The sequence below is a fragment of the Channa argus genome, chromosome 4 (genome assembly GCF_033026475.1).
Source record: "Channa argus isolate prfri chromosome 4, Channa argus male v1.0, whole genome shotgun sequence".
Classification (NCBI taxonomy): Eukaryota; Metazoa; Chordata; class Actinopteri; order Anabantiformes; family Channidae; genus Channa; species Channa argus.
This window is the reverse complement of record NC_090200.1, coordinates 4,328,399-4,345,176: the sequence shown is the minus strand read 5'-3', so window position 1 is coordinate 4,345,176 and position 16,778 is coordinate 4,328,399. Positions and strand designations below refer to the sequence as shown.

General features: G+C 42.4%; 1 protein-coding gene across 5 annotated transcripts in view; it reads right to left on the bottom strand.

Moving 5' to 3' along the window:
* Positions 1–569: 569 nt before the first annotated feature.
* The window catches only part of LOC137125109 (inactive dipeptidyl peptidase 10-like), a 41,171-nt gene continuing 24,962 nt past the window's right edge, over positions 570–16,778 (bottom strand). For 3 of the 5 annotated variants that reach the window (XM_067500069.1, XM_067500067.1, XM_067500071.1), the window contains exons 4-27: positions 15,906–16,000; positions 14,295–14,369; positions 12,872–12,924; positions 12,688–12,769; positions 11,798–11,918; positions 11,035–11,189; positions 10,405–10,502; positions 10,201–10,324; positions 10,086–10,124; positions 9,810–9,917; positions 9,625–9,716; positions 9,413–9,460; positions 9,201–9,319; positions 8,295–8,342; positions 7,556–7,654; positions 7,359–7,428; positions 6,096–6,224; positions 5,898–5,963; positions 4,891–4,945; positions 4,182–4,281; positions 3,349–3,407; positions 2,067–2,139; positions 1,790–1,863; positions 570–1,681 (exon numbers count right to left, since the gene is read on the bottom strand). In XM_067500069.1, the coding sequence (XP_067356170.1) occupies positions 1,550–1,681; positions 1,790–1,863; positions 2,067–2,139; positions 3,349–3,407; positions 4,182–4,281; positions 4,891–4,945; positions 5,898–5,963; positions 6,096–6,224; positions 7,359–7,428; positions 7,556–7,654; positions 8,295–8,342; positions 9,201–9,319; positions 9,413–9,460; positions 9,625–9,716; positions 9,810–9,917; positions 10,086–10,124; positions 10,201–10,324; positions 10,405–10,502; positions 11,035–11,189; positions 11,798–11,918; positions 12,688–12,769; positions 12,872–12,924; positions 14,295–14,369; positions 15,906–16,000 (2,114 nt within the window). In that variant the 3' untranslated portion in view covers positions 570–1,549. The remainder of the gene's footprint in view (positions 1,682–1,789; positions 1,864–2,066; positions 2,140–3,348; positions 3,408–4,181; positions 4,282–4,890; positions 4,946–5,897; positions 5,964–6,095; positions 6,225–7,358; positions 7,429–7,555; positions 7,655–8,294; positions 8,343–9,200; positions 9,320–9,412; positions 9,461–9,624; positions 9,717–9,809; positions 9,918–10,085; positions 10,125–10,200; positions 10,325–10,404; positions 10,503–11,034; positions 11,190–11,797; positions 11,919–12,687; positions 12,770–12,871; positions 12,925–14,294; positions 14,370–15,905; positions 16,001–16,778) is intronic. The other 2 variants (XM_067500070.1, XM_067500072.1) reach the window with 2 other exon arrangements.

The window sequence follows — 16,778 nt, the reverse complement described above, 5'->3', positions numbered from 1 at the left end:
CAAGTGAAAACCAAAGAGCAGGAGCATATAAAAACTTTTCATTCGCGTTTCTTAACATTGGTCGATGTGGAGGACGCCAGCGGGTCGCATTGGCGTCTTTCATCATTATATTATCACAGCATATCTGTATCCACGGCTACAACAGCCGTTGGCATGGCAACCAATTGCTATAGCCACACTTCAGGGCATTATCACGACTCATCTCCCGGGGTATAATTTTCCCGATCGTCTTAGAAGTTCATAACAGTTTTGAAAATTAAACTGCAGACATTGAACGCATCGTCTCCCCTCGATTCAAGCTGCGCAGGATTCATCACTGTGATTAATGGGCATTTTTTGTGCAGCTGACAGCCATCGTGAACAACACCCTCGTGTTGCTACAACACTTGCGATGCTTTTTATTGCAGTGCTTTATGGAGAACATTGCAACCTGGGAGAATTTCCAAGCTGTGCTGCAAAAACACACATTTTATGCAGCTGGAGAGTTAATTAAAGTGCAGCTGAGTTTTTAAATCACCAGAGCAACAGCTGGATACATTTTAAACCAACTTTTAATTTAGGCTTTAAATAGAAGTTTATAGAACAAAAATAATACTAAAAGAGAATCCACGGTTTTGTGATCCAGTGATTTTAATATTATTTAAAAAGCATAATGTCCCATTTGTTAACTGTACTTAACGCATAAAACATTGCACATGAAGAATAAGGACGTTACAGCAGAAATTACACATCATCTTTTATTTATCTACATATAAAGTTCTTATTCCATTGTGGTCTTTGCTTTTTGTTACCAATAAAAGGTTTATTTTGAGGATATTTGAGCTAAGAGGTGAGGATTTTGTTAAAGTAGAAATTTTATTTCCATTTTTTTCTTAGGTAATAGAACAGAAAGGCTGTGTGAACCTGATTAAAATGACCTTTAATTTACGTCATCACTTTTGTGTCTCTTTCCTACCACCTGTAGAGAACCGGATTTTATCCATTACAGCTTTGATTATTTACAGTAGATGTTCCACTTGCTGTTTCAAGATTTTCAAAATAAAAAAATGTAGTTTGCAGGGTGTGCTACTGGCTAATGTGAGTACATGTACTCTAAGTACTCGTTTCAGGCTACAACATAGCGTCCCTGGAAAAGGGAACAGCAGCCTGCGAGTAGCCTAAGAAGCAAGAGTGACGGCTAAAACACTTTCCGCGACTAGACAGTGAGAAAACAACTAGTATGACGGGGACAAAAACAGAGAGGACTGAATCGAATAAACATCTTGTGAAGTTTTCTCTGCTGTCAAGGAGAAAGAAGCAAAACCCATCTGTTAGTCAGCCCCTGACAGTCGTCCACCACACTGCTACGTAGCGCCCCCCCCACAGCTGGACCTGCATCAGGACATTCACTATCACTGCAGACGAGATCAGATACGGCACGTTAGGGAAAAGCTCGTTTTGTCCGTCAAACTTTGTGCTACGGGTAAAAACACAGACACACACAGTCTAAGAGCAGCACATTCGCTCTGAAGCACACACAGTTGTCCAGCATCGTCCAGTGATGGTTCTTTCACTCGTCATCCCATCGGTGGTCGACCAAAGATGACGAGTCAAGCAGACATCCTCTAAAATATCCAATTAGGGAGTGAGTCAGCTGAATCTGGCTGCGTCTCGACAGGAAGTGTCCCTCATCTGGATAAATCTGTGCCATAAAAACAAAAGAACGTGTAAAAATAATCAATAAGATATGTGTAAACCTCAAAAGTCACTTGTTTTCGCCCATTTAAAATCAACCACGTGTGGCGTTTACCTGCATAGTATAGTTGGCTCCAATCTTTATAAAGTGTTTGATGAGCTCGGCCGAGTGCTGGAAGTGAATGTTTGCTGCAGACAAAATCAAAGCATGGAAACAAGTGTCAGCGGGGTTAATTTCACCGCTGCATAAAGGCGCTGGGTGTTGTCAAAGCCAAGTTTTCAAGCTCTGCGTCACAGAGGGGTTCATACGGGAAGGGACACGAGCACCAGCTGAAAACATTTAGTTCTATTCAGCGGCTCGCAGTAAAAGCTGTCAGAGAAACAGAGTGTACCGTCAGCAGTGCCGTGAGCTAGGAGCAGAGTCCCTCCCTGCAGACCTTTCATGTTGGACACAACGTTGGCGGCCTGGACACACAGGCAAAGAGGAAACATTAACACTGAAATGCTTCAATTCAACCAGAGTTCAGTTGCTGTAAATGACATTTTTTGGGTAGCAGGGGGAACTTTGTACATTCTGCAATCCTGAGACCCTGAACTTTTATTACTTATAACTTCTGGTTTAAGAAATGTAAATAATGACCGAAACAAGACAGTAAACAACCAAAAGTAATGATGATTGGAGAGAATAAAAAGACCAAAATACCCCCCTCCCTCGAAAAAAGCAACTTCAAAGTCATAAAGAGATTAAAAAACGTGATTGAAAAATCGCCACAAAGCCAGAAGCAAACTCGTGAGTGTCTTGTGTTTTCTCTGAAATGAGAAATTGTGTTTAGATTTTGCTGAAGCACCTAAATAACATAATGTCTCGACCTGTCACAGCCGTCGTTCGGTTTCTCCAGCTGGGATTCACACAATTCCCCGTCCCCATGTCAACAAGCTGGACATTTGCTATCCCATTTCTCACTGCGCGTCCGTGTCTCGGAGGACGTAGCGAGTGAGGATGTCCTGCTGACTATTGTCTGATCCGAACGAGCCACAGTTCCTTCCTTCAGGTGTCATTGAGGCACACGTCCCCTCCTTCTGCGACACACGTAAAAATAGAGTCCTCTGGCCCATTTAGAGACAACCCACTTAGCAGGAAAACACAGCGACTGCAACCTTCACTTGGAGGTGGATGTTTTCCTTTTCCTCGTTTTGAAGCGTTGCCTGAAACACTGGCGGCCATTTTCTCTCTTTTCTTTTTAACACAAGAGGACTGTTTGGTTTGTGAAGTGGACCACAACAGAGGAGGGTCTCATTAAGACGTGTGTGCCCTGCTTTAGAAAACTGACAAAGTTCTGAAAAAATAAAAAATAAAAATCTTGATACTTAAATGCAACATAAAAAGTGATTGTAATTATGTAATTGGCTTTTGAAATAATACAACTGCAGTTTAATGGCAGTTTCTGAGGCAGCCAAAATACAGATGCAAGCAGATTTTTTTCAAAATAGGTTAAAAGGATGGAAAATTACACCGGGCCTGCAGGATTTTAAGCTATGGATTCAGAACGTATTAGGTCTTTGGCTGATTTATCCTCTAAATGACACATTTTCCATTTTTGCTCTTGCGTCTCTAAATGGATACAATGAGATAACAGGTTAGCAACAGACGGACAAGTGGAAAAAGCTGCTCACTTGGTATCTGTTGCTCTCAGTCGAAGGCGAGCCGAAGTACCTCTCCGAAAAGGCAGAGGCTGGAAGAAACACAGGGAAGAAGACACACAGGCTCTGCAAGTCAGGAAACAGTGAAGCTTTAAGGGGAGAAATTTAAGTCTATTTGCCCTCCAAAAAAACAAAACAAAAAAAACCAAAAACACACCATGTGGCTAAAAAGGTTTTGGTGGAGGTCTGCAGTGCACATGGATGCTGATCACCTCAAGGGCTCTGTCAGCTACAGCTACTTGAAGCCCACCAGGAAACTTTGGGAGGCAGGTGTATGGTTTACTGTGTGCGACTGCCCTGCAGCTTGTGTTGGGTGTTAGCTGAAGTAGCTCTGAATGATTTGTTAATGAGTTCAGGCTTTTCCTCATCTGCTGCACATGATATACTACAATCACGACCTTTCTGCTTAATTCCCACTATATTGTTAAAGGTAAACTGCAGCCACACTCAACATTTTAAGCATGTTGGAAAATATTCCTGCAAGCTTTGCACAGTGGAGTGTTGAAGCAGACACACTCTCTCTCACACACACACACACACCTCTATTAAACTCTCATCACAGACACACACACACACACACACACACACACACACACACACACACACAGCAGCAGCTCATAGACACAAGGAAGAACTTTTCATCCTAAAATCCAATAAGCCTGAATTCCCAAAAGCAGAAGCCGAGGATAATTAAAGAGAGAACTTATGGAAAAGATGATGTCGGATTCAGAGGCTGTGAATGAGGGAATGAGAGTCGGTAAAAGCTACTTCCAGGTCCCAGCAGTGAGTGTTGGACCCCTGCTCACCGTACGTGGTCCAGTCGATGACGGGAGCCTGAGCTGCAGCACATCGGATCAGCCCCTCTGTCGATTTCAGCATCGTCAGCGCGAGGAAGCCGCCGTAATCCTGATAGAGAGGCACACAACATGCACAGTAAATGTGTTTCCATGGTATCGCAGTAACTTCACATTAAACTAAATTAACATTTTCATCAGAATCGATTATTCACCGTTAATATGAGCATCTCAAGTTATGACTCTCACAGTATTACAAGGCTGAAACTGTGAAGTGCTCACAGACGTGGACAAAACTGTTGGTACTCGTGCAAGAAAACAGAAACATTTTCTCTCAAATATGTGGAAAAGAACAATTAAATAAAGAAATGAAATAAAAAATGGACTTTGTTATAGTTTGAATAGTTTAAATATTACAACCCAAACTAAACAACAATGACTACTTTATAATGGTTTAAATGAAGATTTAAGACACGATGCTAGTTAGAGGAAATTACAGTCACTGTCAGATTTTTATTTCTTTTATTTCTTACATTTCTTAGAATGTTTCATTACCTTTGCCAGTTAATTCAGAGAATATTTTTCATGGAAAGACACCGACAGTTTCATACCAATGTGATTATGTTCAGTAGTAAAACCCTGTTTTCAACCTCACAGACGTTCACACACGTTCACTCATTCAGGAAAACACGGGAGCGGAAGCTGTGATTCGTTCACGAACCTCTCCAAAGACTCCGACACGAGTGCGATCGATGAACGGCAGCTTCGTCAGGTGGCTGAAACACAGCAGAAGCAGAAACGCGTCACACGCTCGCCTGAATCTCAGCTAAAGCAACTTCAATTCAGCTTCAATTCACACATGTGCGACTGTGGGGGTGAAAAGGTCACAGCTGCAGGGAAATCCTGACGATACTGCATGAGCTGGAAAACCGTGGAGAGGATTGCTGCAGCACATCAGCCCCCACTGCGTAACAGACAGGAAACTGTTGTCATGTCAACCAAGTGGCGACAGGATAATCATCTATTATTCTCACCGTGACAGTGCGAATGAGACAAAAATGGTTTCCTGTACAGTTGTGCCAAGCTAAATCCATCCCCCCCCCCCCACACACACAGTTCATGTCAAAAAACTGTCTTCAAATACTGCTGCTTTTTTATTCCAAAGTAGATTTGTTGCTCAAGTTCTGAGCTCTTTATCCCACAGCAGCTCGTTATAATTCATGACCCAGTTAAACACACAAACAGTACTTCTTTCCGACCCCCTGCGGTAATGTAATCTTTACGCTAATCTCTAATATCTGTACACTTTACCTTAAATTACCTTCAAATGAGCACTGGAAGCATTGAAGCTGCAACTAACAGCTATTTTCAGTGACTGAATAATGTTCTTGATTAATCCTTTGCTCTTTGGAGCTTTGGATAAACATCTTCGAATGTCTCGTTTTGTTCCTAATTAACCCCAAAAGTTGCCTTTGACATAGAAAACCCTGAAGTTGAGCACATATTCGAATGTTAGAAGCAGGAAACCGAATTTGTGCCTGCAAAGCTACAGTTAGTCTGCATTTTAAAGTTTGATGTCCTTTCATTACGTCTGCAGAGTTAATAAAACCTCGTTTCAACACGGCTCCCTTAGCTCCACTGTGTTTCTCACTCTCACAGTACTTAAAATTATGCGCACAGACACACACACACACACACTGCACAAAAGTCTGCAGACGTGTTACATACACCAGAGCTGCGATCTGGTCCTCTGCATCCACGGTGCCAAGCCTCTGATGGACCTGCTCTAAAACCCTGTGACAGAGACAAACATCATGAAGATGATTAACTGGGCTGTTTGAAGTGCTGCGGTTTCATTTTAAGTGCACAGTGAAGCTCAGAGCTGGTTGTGTACGTTGAATATTTATCTGTATGTAGCTACAGTACCTTTGACCTCTGAAGCCTGATCCTCTGCCATCCAGTCGTGCCACAATGAGCTGCTCCGTTCCCACCAGAACTCGGTCCCAGTCCAACTTGAACTCTTCTGTCACCGTCTGTTCGCCTGGAGAACTGCCACTGCCATGGAAAACCCCAAATCTTATTTTGCTAACATTTAACAACAGTTTTTTTGCTCCTGTCCACAGTTTTTCAATTTGTTTTCTTGTGCTGTGTACAGTAGCTTTCACTCCCACTGTCAAATCCAGATCTTACAGGCTTTGCACCATGAATGGATTACTGAAGGGGGGTTTACCAAGCACAGACAGGCCCAGGGCTCTGGGAGGCCAAGGGTCCTGTTCCTCTGGATGAAGCGAGTGTTAATGCGTGTTGTTGAAAGTCACAAAGCTCTGTTAAGTCATGGAAAAAGCTGAAAAAAAAAATGACCACAAAATGTTGACGAATGATCATAAACAGCCAACAAAAACGTAAAAAATGACCGAAAAGACACATTGAGGACCAAATGTATGCGCATAATGACCACAACACAAACAAGAGCCTCTACAAATTAGAAAATGACCGAATAGAAACACTAGAAGACCCAACGCATTCACAAAATGACCACCATATTCAAAACAACCTAAAGAGTAATTAAAAATCATAAAGAGGAAAAAACCACCCACAAAAACACAACGTTCCACAAATCACAGGGGAAAAAAAGACCAAAAAAGAGACACTGTACAAGTAAAAGTCTGCACAGAATCACCACGAATGAACGGAAATCGATACCAAAAAGACAAACAGTGACCACAAAGAGCCTTGTTTGGTCGCTTCTCTGTCATTTTACATACATATTTAGTAGCTGTATCATTTTGTTTGTCTCTCCCTGGTCATTTTCCGACAGCGTATCAGTTTGTGATGTCATGGTTTTTCTGTCTTTGTGGTCATTGATTGCCTGTTTTTTTATGTTTTAACTGAGCTCTGTGACTTTCAGACGCTGCCTTCATCCAGATGCTCTGAACCAGGAGCTACCTGACCCCTTGGGGTCCTGGCTCTGTGCCTGGCGGATCCGCTCATGAATCCATGCGTGATGTAAAAAGCACTGGTCGCTTGCAGCTTATTCCTGCTGTTGACTGCACCAGAAGCCTGCAGCTGCAGAGGAGGGAAGTGTTTCACTTTCTGCTCTCCTTACTGAATTTGGCCTTTGAAGCTCACAGGGCTGCAGGGAGCGTAAATGAAAAAAATGTAAATGTAATCAAGGTGGAATGTGCTTACACAATGAGGAGGAGGCCATAGAGGTAGGACTCTGAGAAGTCAGGAGGATAGATGAGCTTCAGAGGCAGCTCTGTGAGAGAGGAGTCAGAGCGAGGCGAGAAAATCAGCCAAGGAGACGACAGGCATAAAGTAGACAGAAGACACCAACAGGAAGACAGGTGCAAACACACACACACACACACTTGTGTAATCTGTACCAAAGTTGTCATTGGTGATCATCCGGAAACCAGTCTGAATCATCCTTTTGGTCTCCAGCGCAGACCGTAGAGGAAGGTTGTCCTCCAAGATGAAATACGCTGTGAAATGACACATTTGACAGGTTTGGAGGAAAGTAGAACAATCGTTTATTTGCCCAAAAGCCGACTTTCTGCTAAACTAAAGACCAAAACGACCCAGCTATGAAGCTCGCTGAAGGTCAAGTTGGAAATTTTGTATTAACTTGCGCCGGGTTCCAGGTCATAGACCAGATTCAGGTGCATTCTCTTCATTATTTATCTGTCGGGTTGATTTTCAATTAGTCAGTTGCTCTGTGGACAAGCTGCTCAAAATCCATCAATCCACACACCATCCTGTTTCCTCAGTTACAAAATACCAACCAACTCTTTCTCCCATATCATGTTTCTCCTGTGTAGATGCAAAGTTGAAGCTTGAGTTCAACAACAGACAACACATAAAATATTCAGCGCTTCCTCTAAAAAAAAAACACAGTAATGGAAGGATATGCCTGCATTTTTAAACTATAACCACTGATCCACGTACTGTAGTACAGCAAGTTTATTTGTACTATTTTTCACTTATCGCTAAAATAGTTTGTCAAATAAATCAAGAATTTGCCCCAAACATCTGCCCATGTTTGCTGCAAATAGGTGCCATCGCCTCATCCAATTATTTCCCAGATCAAACGTCACATCAACAGATAAATGGTTTCATACTCACAGTCCACGTCATCCAAACTTAGAAGCAACACAGTGGGAACTCCAGGACCTGCAATGAAGTGGAAATGATTTCGTTTGCATTCTAAACATTCTAAACATCCTAACACACAGCCGTGTGTTAAACATTTGAGATTGAAACCTGAACTTCATCAGTTCATTGTCCAAGATAAGGATGTAGAACAGAAGAGTGGTTCAGTCTCACTGTGCAGTTAAGCCTATGCAAATTGAAGCTGCAGTAAGCCACTTTTGTGGATACTTTGGTAGAAATATGTCCCAAAACCTATCATATTATATTATGGAGAGGTTTTGTCAACAGTTGGACCAATTAATGTGACATTTAAGGCCACTTCAAAACCAAGCACACCTTAAAAATGACCATGTAATAACTACTTGTGTAACTAATATATCCAACATCTGTCATACATGACATTTGGTCACATTGTTTTTAGTCATGGTTTGTTTAACATGTGCTGCATGAGTGGGAAATATAGTTGCACTTGCAGCGGTGCAGGTTTCCTCCCTCCTTCCTTAGAAAACGCTAGCAGAGTTGCACCAGGTGCAGGCAGAGCACAGTGGATATATTGTGATTCTCATGATTAAATTGCATATTGTAGCTTTAAGGTAAAGTCCTGCATTTTTCTGTTTCACATTGGTGTATTGTGATGTTTCTAAATGTCTGGTGAACCGCAGGCAGATTTTACACACTGTTGACAATAAAGTGGCAAATGTAGCATTACAAGCTGGAGAAGCAGCATTTAGTGTATATGGTCCTGTAGGTATGGAGGTATATAATGTATCATAGAGCTGAATCAAAGTGTCAACAAAAAATAATGAGTCCTTCTAGCAAAAAAATTATTCTGTATCCCACATACATAATTGCAGCCATAACGCATGGACTCTGTCTGACCTTTACAGTGCAGGATGGCACGCTGTGCATCGGGGCTGACGTCCGTGTCAAAAAACGTGCACTCCTCCTTTAGTCCACAGGTGAGACATTGCCGTGGAAACAGGCCGAGGGTCGAAACGCTGTCATGAAAAGTAACAAACGTGTTTAATATGGTGCTTCTTCTTCTTCTTCTTGTTATTATTATTCTTCTTCCGCGTGTGAGTGGGTTGTACCTGTATAAGTGTCTCTGTTGTGCAGATTCCTCTGTGCTCAGAAAGTATCTGTGAAGAGAAGCACAGCAGCTAAAGTAGGACAAGGTCATTGATCCATTGAACATCTGCCTTCACCTGGCTCTGCATATGGCAGCTAAACACACATTCATACGCTCATGAAGCTCAGAACGCAAGACACACAATACATGAATTCAAGCCTTAGTGAAACTTACATGATTTGGTTGTTTTCATCGTAAGCTACGATTTTTGTCACTTCCCAATCTCCTGACGTTAGGTGGCGAACCTCGACTTGTTCATGATGTAACTGAAGGAGAACCAGTTTGAAGGGTTGAAGATGCAGGAAAATACACAAAAAACTGTTTTTATGTAGTAATGTGAATTATACAAAAAGAGTCACCTTTTTGGTGAACATGGCAATGTGGTGGAAATCTCCCTGACCTCCTTGTTTCACGGGCAGAGTGAGGAAAAACCTGCTCCTGTCCTTGGAGAACAGAGGCTCCTGTCTCTGTAGAGAGGAACACACACTTTGGAGGTGACACACTTTATGCATGAATGAGTTCAGGTGCATTCTGCCTCAGTGGAGCTGCTGCGAGGGGGGGTACACGGTGTGTGGGTGGCGGCAAAGTCATTTTGTGTGTCGTGCTTAGATTGTAGGGGGACACGTCAGACTTACCTGTCTGGACAGCCACGTCTCTGATGAGTCCTCGTGTCTCTGAAGACAAAACAAAAAGATGTAGCGCACCCGTAGCCAACTTCAGACAGCCTCATCTCAAATACAAAACACCCACCTGTGCACACACCCCTATGGTGGAGTCACACACTGTGAGCAGTGATGCATTCTGCGGCCTGTTGAGCCACCGCACTGCCAGGTGAGAGTTACTGATCCACTTCACCATGGTGATGTAGAAGTCCCTGCAGAGGAGAATCAAGCTGGCCATTCGCTGCCAGTGCTGTGTATCTAATGTGTATTAATGCGTGTTCCTGTTTGTTACCGGAGCCTGAGCTGATCCGGGGGCTCCAGCTCCTGAGTGTGGGTCGCTCCGAACAGGTTGACCACCGACAACTTGACTCCGGGGTTTGTTTGACCGGCCTGAAGGAGCAAAACGGAAACAAGACACGAGAGGTGGATTGAAAAATTAACCTCTGCGGGATTTGAGTGCGAGTGTGATAACGGCAAATCTGTCCCCAGAAATAATAAGATAATAAAATTTATGATAATTTTACGTAAATGGTTTCATATACAGTTGTTGATTTTCTCATAAACAGCACAGATGTCTCATTGTGGAGACAAAGAGACACTGCAAAAGGCATAAATGGACCGGAAAAGATCAGAAACGCATCACATTTCTTTTTCAGCAGCAGGAGAAGGAGGAAGAAGGAACGAAGATGGTTCAGTTTGTCTGTAACCTGATAATCCACACACACACACACACACACACACACACACACACACACACACACACACACACACACACACACACACAGAGTTCTGAATGAAGTCTATGCTGCTGTCTGCTGAGTGCAATGACCTTCAGGGTATTTCCTCATGTTTTACTCATACAAATCCTGCAAAAACATTACATTTGGCAAGAAAAAAAACTGCCGAATGGCTGTAGTGTTACCATGGGGTAAGGGTACTGTAGTCCTCGGGGGTATGTGCTGCCAGTGAACTGGGGCAGCACCATGTTTGGCACCATGGTGTCATTGATAGTGAGGAAAGCCAGTCTCTCTCCGTCGGGAGACCACCAGTGAGCCAAGTGCGAGCGCAGAATCTCCTCTGGTGGAGGAAAAATATACAAATATCAACGCAGAAAACACGATGGAAATGCGACTCATTAAAAACATGTCACAGCCTTGGTCTTTTTTTTTGTGCACCAACTGAAGATGAGCACAATGAGGGATCCTGAAGTGTGAGAAAACCAGCCTCTTAAGTGGGGACTATTCAGGAACTAGTCTCGTCCAACACCCACATCGACATCACTCATGAACAAGACTTCCTTAACCCCAGCTAGGAAGGGAGCAAGCCCCTGTTTTCCACCAGAGAACCGAGCCGCTTTGGACATGCTGAAGGTTCTGGCATGATGAAACCAACAGAACTAGATCGTCGGCAAATAGCAGAGAACCAAATGTGATTAACCAAATGCTCTTATGAAAAACCACACCTGGACTTCAGTGGCCTCAATAGTGGTTGGGTCCATGTTTCTGATGTCTCTTCACCTCACTGAGAGTATGTCCAAGACAACTACGCTGTACCTTGACTGTTTTAGTAAGTTTGAAAACTGCTCCTCTAGGTCTTAAAAATCCCACAAACTCGCAAACGACACAGAGAACACGACCTCACTGTCTGCAATAGTACGTAGAGGCTCGGTGCGGAACGGCGCAGACCTTCGTACAACCAGTCCGAGAGTCCGTTGAAGATGACTCCCTCCATCCCAGAGGACGTGATCCTCAGAGAGTTACTCCTCACATCTGACTGGTAGTAGATGTTGTTCTCAAATATGTAGATCTGAGGAGAAAAAAAAAATAATAAAAAATTCAGAAAAACAATCTCACGTACATCCTTTATTTGCGTTTTTTCTCCAGTTCTGCTGCTGCTTGCATATTTTATTTGTCCTTCCTCAAAAAACAGCCATTTTCAATTGTCACATTCACATTGGGACAGTCAAGTCTGAGCAAGTGCGGCTCTTTTATTCGTACTTATTGGTAATAAACGAGTAAGTAACGAGTAATTGAAAGTAGAATACAAATACAATTGGAGAAAATTTAAAAAGGAAGTTTATAAGGAAGTAACTACTTTTGGATTTTAACATCACATTCCTGGAGAAATTCTTAGGACTGGACATTTCAAACAAAGCACCAAGGATTTAAAATCCAAAACGACATTTGAAGAACCATCCTAACCACTGGGAATAATTATTTAGTTCACAGAAGTACACAGGACATTAGCTGCAGTTACACCAAAGTACAGATTGTTTCTAGGAAACTACAAAGATAGAAAAGTCCGCTCAACCAATTGGAGTCCTAACTGGTGGAAAAACCATAATGTCACATCGTCTCATAGCAGAATCAGGTCAGCAGCAGAGGAGGGAGAAAGACACAGCGTGTATGTAAACACAGGCTATACAGCAAAAACAATCACAGCAGAGCAGCAGATCACGGCTGGGATCAATTTCGTCTGGAGAGACGAGGCAGCGTGAATTCATAAAAACAGAGAGAGCAGAGAGGAAGATGAAAAACAAAAAAAAGAGAGATGGATCGCACACACTCAGCCTTACCAGCTGTTGTCCTTGTCGTCCCCAAGCTGCAAATTGGAGCACTGCGTTCTGAACCTCGGGTGGATTCAGCTCCCAAACCTCCCTGACACACACACACACACACACACACACACTAACAATCACCATCTCTTAATGGATGCATAACTGCCTTCAATCTATGAGCAGCAGGAAAGAGCACACTCACCTCGTGTAGATGTTGTAAATGATGTAAGACGCCCTGTATGAACATCTGTACAGCTGCAACGAGAGTTCAAAGTGCCATTCAACTCAAACGCAGGCAAGAAGCATCCAAACATTTCTACACATAAGCATCCTCTAACTTTCAGATATTTTCATGTACAGCGTACTTTGTGTTCATGGTGCACAGCGGCAATTAAATGCTTTACTTTATGCCATGTGTGCAGTGTCAAAGCCTCAAGTTTAAATGCAGAAAACGAGCCGCCTGTGGTTTAGTTTGTGCTAAACTCCCGAAAAGATGAAGATCAAAGAAAGAACGTGCTCATTTCTCAGTTGCTAGTATTCGTCAACCTCCCCGAACAGCTGGAAGTTGCAAAGTTTGAGAAATCATCTCATACACCGTCTGATAGCATCACACATGAAAACCGCTAAATTCAGCTTGACGGGTTTCGTTTTTATAGAAGTTGAAAGTTTTGGGCCTGAACTCCTTGAAACTTTAACTCTCTTTCCTCACAGCCAGATGAGATGCACTGTGCAATGAATGTCCTGCACAGCAGAGCCTGCCGCACTAACTTCAATTGAGAGCAACTAAAAATCTCTCTCCGGGGTGTTACATCCTACCCCGAGGGGCTCTCATGTTGTTGTTTTTAAAAAAAAATAAAAAAAATAAAAATAAAAGGTGCACACTTGTTTCTTTCTTTGTGTCAAACTGGCATCTGTCCCACTGAGCGGCCATTAAAGCGAGAAGTGCCTCTGACCGGGCAGTCATTACAGATCATACTGCTTTTTCAGGCGCTGCAGTGATTTCTGTTTGCAGACAAATCTAAAAATCCATGGGAAAAACCTTGACTGTGAGGGAGAGAACAAAGCCTCGTTAAGGGTGGCTGAAGGGTAACAAGCAGGAGAAAAAAAAAAGTATTAATGAGAAGTAAAAACCACGTAAAGGCTGACAAAACTGAAGAGCTGGAATTTGTTGTTTAAAGGGAAACATGCAGGATCCAAACTATCCTCCCCAAAAAAGGTCATGTTTTTAATTCAAGTCAATTCCAATTTTACCACTTTAAAAGAGACAGAAGCTATTCACAAAACTAAAGAGCATAAAACCTGGAAAAAGCATCACAAATCTAAAGCTGAAGGGCTAAAAACTGTGTGTGTGTGTTTGTGTGTGTGTGTGTGTGCGTACACATGCAGATGAGTCAGCACCCTCGGGTGTAGCACAGGACCACCGTGCAAATGACAGCCCGCAGGAAAACAAACAAAGGCTGGTAACGTTGACGATGATCCTGCAACTCCAACCCCGGCTTGTGTGGTTGTGAGAAGGATGCAGATGAAGAAAACACCAGCTGGTTTGAGTGTGTGTGTGTGTGTGTTTGTTCGGAAGATTGATTTTTGTTCCTGGATTCGGGATGAATTTAAATTTGAAAACTCACTGGCTTGACATCGTAAGCGAAGAGGGCGTACTTCAGATCAGCTGAGAGCGAGTACTTCGCCACCTTGAAAGACACCTGAGGGAAAAAGAAACAGTTGTCCTCTTAAGACAGCTGGACACATGCAGAGCCACTGAAGAAGCTGAAGTGTTACTGTAAATGTCACAAAGCTTAATGTCATGCGATCAATGAGTTCATGACAAAAATCACATTCCTGTGGAACGTTTGACTGGAACAGCGGCATTTTACTCTGGTAAGTTCCGAAATACAGCTCGACACCCAAACTACGTAGAAATGTTCCGCAAACTGCAAAGCGCTGACCAAACACACACTTCCTAATAGAAGACAAACATAAGTTACGTGACACATTTTTCATTATTGACGGGCTATGATTGTCCACTAACATTGTTTCAGCGGTAAATTTGGCTTCCATCCCACGACAATGCCAAAAAACTGCAACTGAATAAACCCTTCTAAGAAAAGCTCTTCCCTCATCTATATAGTGCACTTGGTTTGGATGCTGCAGCTGGTATCATTTGCAATTTTGGATGAGTTCTGGACTTCAAGGGGCACCTCTGGATTTCGATTCTGTTCTGAAAGGTGGAGTGTCAGATCACATGTGTGAGCTTGTGAAACACATTTTATATATTTGATTAAGCTTTATGTGTGCAAGACAGAATTTCCCTCAGGGACAATGAAGCTTTGCTTAAACCAAACTTTTAATGTTGACCTGTAACAGTTTTGGACATGACACCCTCTCCAACTATCAACCTGCTCCCAATGGTTCCAGTTTGGGGAGAACATACTGTAAATACTACAGCATTCAGACTCCAGATACCGTAAGCTGACAAAGTTTTTTCCATCATCAATAGTTCAGATGATGTCATCTCAAGATGTTCTGAAGGATCGGGTCAACTAAGACTACAACCTCACTACTAGGCGAAACGAGTTGACATCATCTGAATTGAAAAGCTCCTCTCGATGATGTCATCCGGAGGCATATTTAGTTTTGCAAAAGTTTTATACCATTCGTCCAAATGTTTTTCCCAAAAGACAGAATTTTAGCGGTTAGAATAAGAAGAGGTCAATTTAACTGCAAATTGGTATGAATTTCTTATTTCCATCTAGCAGTTATGTTATGTTAAAAGCGTTTGCAAATATTCTCATTTATGATTCACCTGCATAAGCCTCAATTATTTAATTAGTAATTGTCAGTACAATGTTAGAAGTTGAAAAAATATCTCAAGAGCCTAGTTGACACATTTAAACGGTTGGTTTTATCCATCCAATACTCTAAAGCCCAAAGGTATTTATATACCATATGTCATAAGGAAATGTCACATTTTAGACGTTTAGCATTTAGATTTTGCTGCACAAATTACTAACTATGAATAAACTCTTTGTCTATTAGCTGTTCAATTTATCCGAAAATCTCTTGTTGAATTTTGTGAGCAGTGTTGAGGAAGCTTGACTGTGGGACCGGTTCCTTTCAAAAACAAATCTTTGAAAATCAAAAAGAAACCAATAGGAGAGTTAAATAGCTTATGAATTATTTAAAATAATATTTCCCTTTCACATTGAAGCCGCAGCCAATAAAAACAGGCCAACACTTACGAATGTGCTGTTGCTCACAATGACCTCCGTCTCGTTCAAGACAAAGTTGAACTTGATGACGTGGCCATCTCTGTTCCGGTAAACCACCTCCGAGTCTGAGAAAGACAAAAAAAGGGAGAAGAGCGAACGATAGAGGTTCAGAGCAGCACCTGAACTGAAGGACAAGAGCGTGTGAGGAAGTGACCAGTTTTGTGCAAAAACAAGATTCAACAAAAAGTGGGAGTTCACCTGTGCTCTTGAAGCTCATGCTCATGCTCATAAAACCTTGGTGCAGCCAAACCGAACCGCATCTGTCGGTTCCAGAGGGTTCGGCTCGTGTTCAGGCAGAAAGTAAGGAAGCGTTTTAAATGTTTAGACACGTGTTATAGCTCTAATTTGACGTGCTGATAAACTTGCACTGAAGAGCCCTGTGCCCATGTTGCTTAAGGGCATGAGAACTTTTCACGATAATAGATGCACCAGACACAGAAATACACACTCTACCCGGCATTAAAAAACACCTGGATGAGTACTTTGATCACACTATAAACTATGATGATCTCCTACTTAATGCCACCAAGGATCTAATCCATCTACGAGCTTGATGACAGTCATCCTTCATTTGTGTTTGCGGTGTAATTTACTGTGAAGGAACGTGCTCTGCGCGGTCAGGAAAAAGATTTCTCTGATTGTTTTGCTCCGGTTGTCTGATGGGGTGGAGATGACATATTATCTGGAGGAGATTCAGCTGTTGTTGTTTGTAGCAGCCACAGATTTCTAGGGAATGCAATCTCACGTCCCATTTTTTTATTTTTTTGGGAGTTATTTAGTGAGTCTGTTGCTTCTTGAAGTACTATATAAGAAAGAAATAAGATGTAAGTGTCCCCGCGGTTA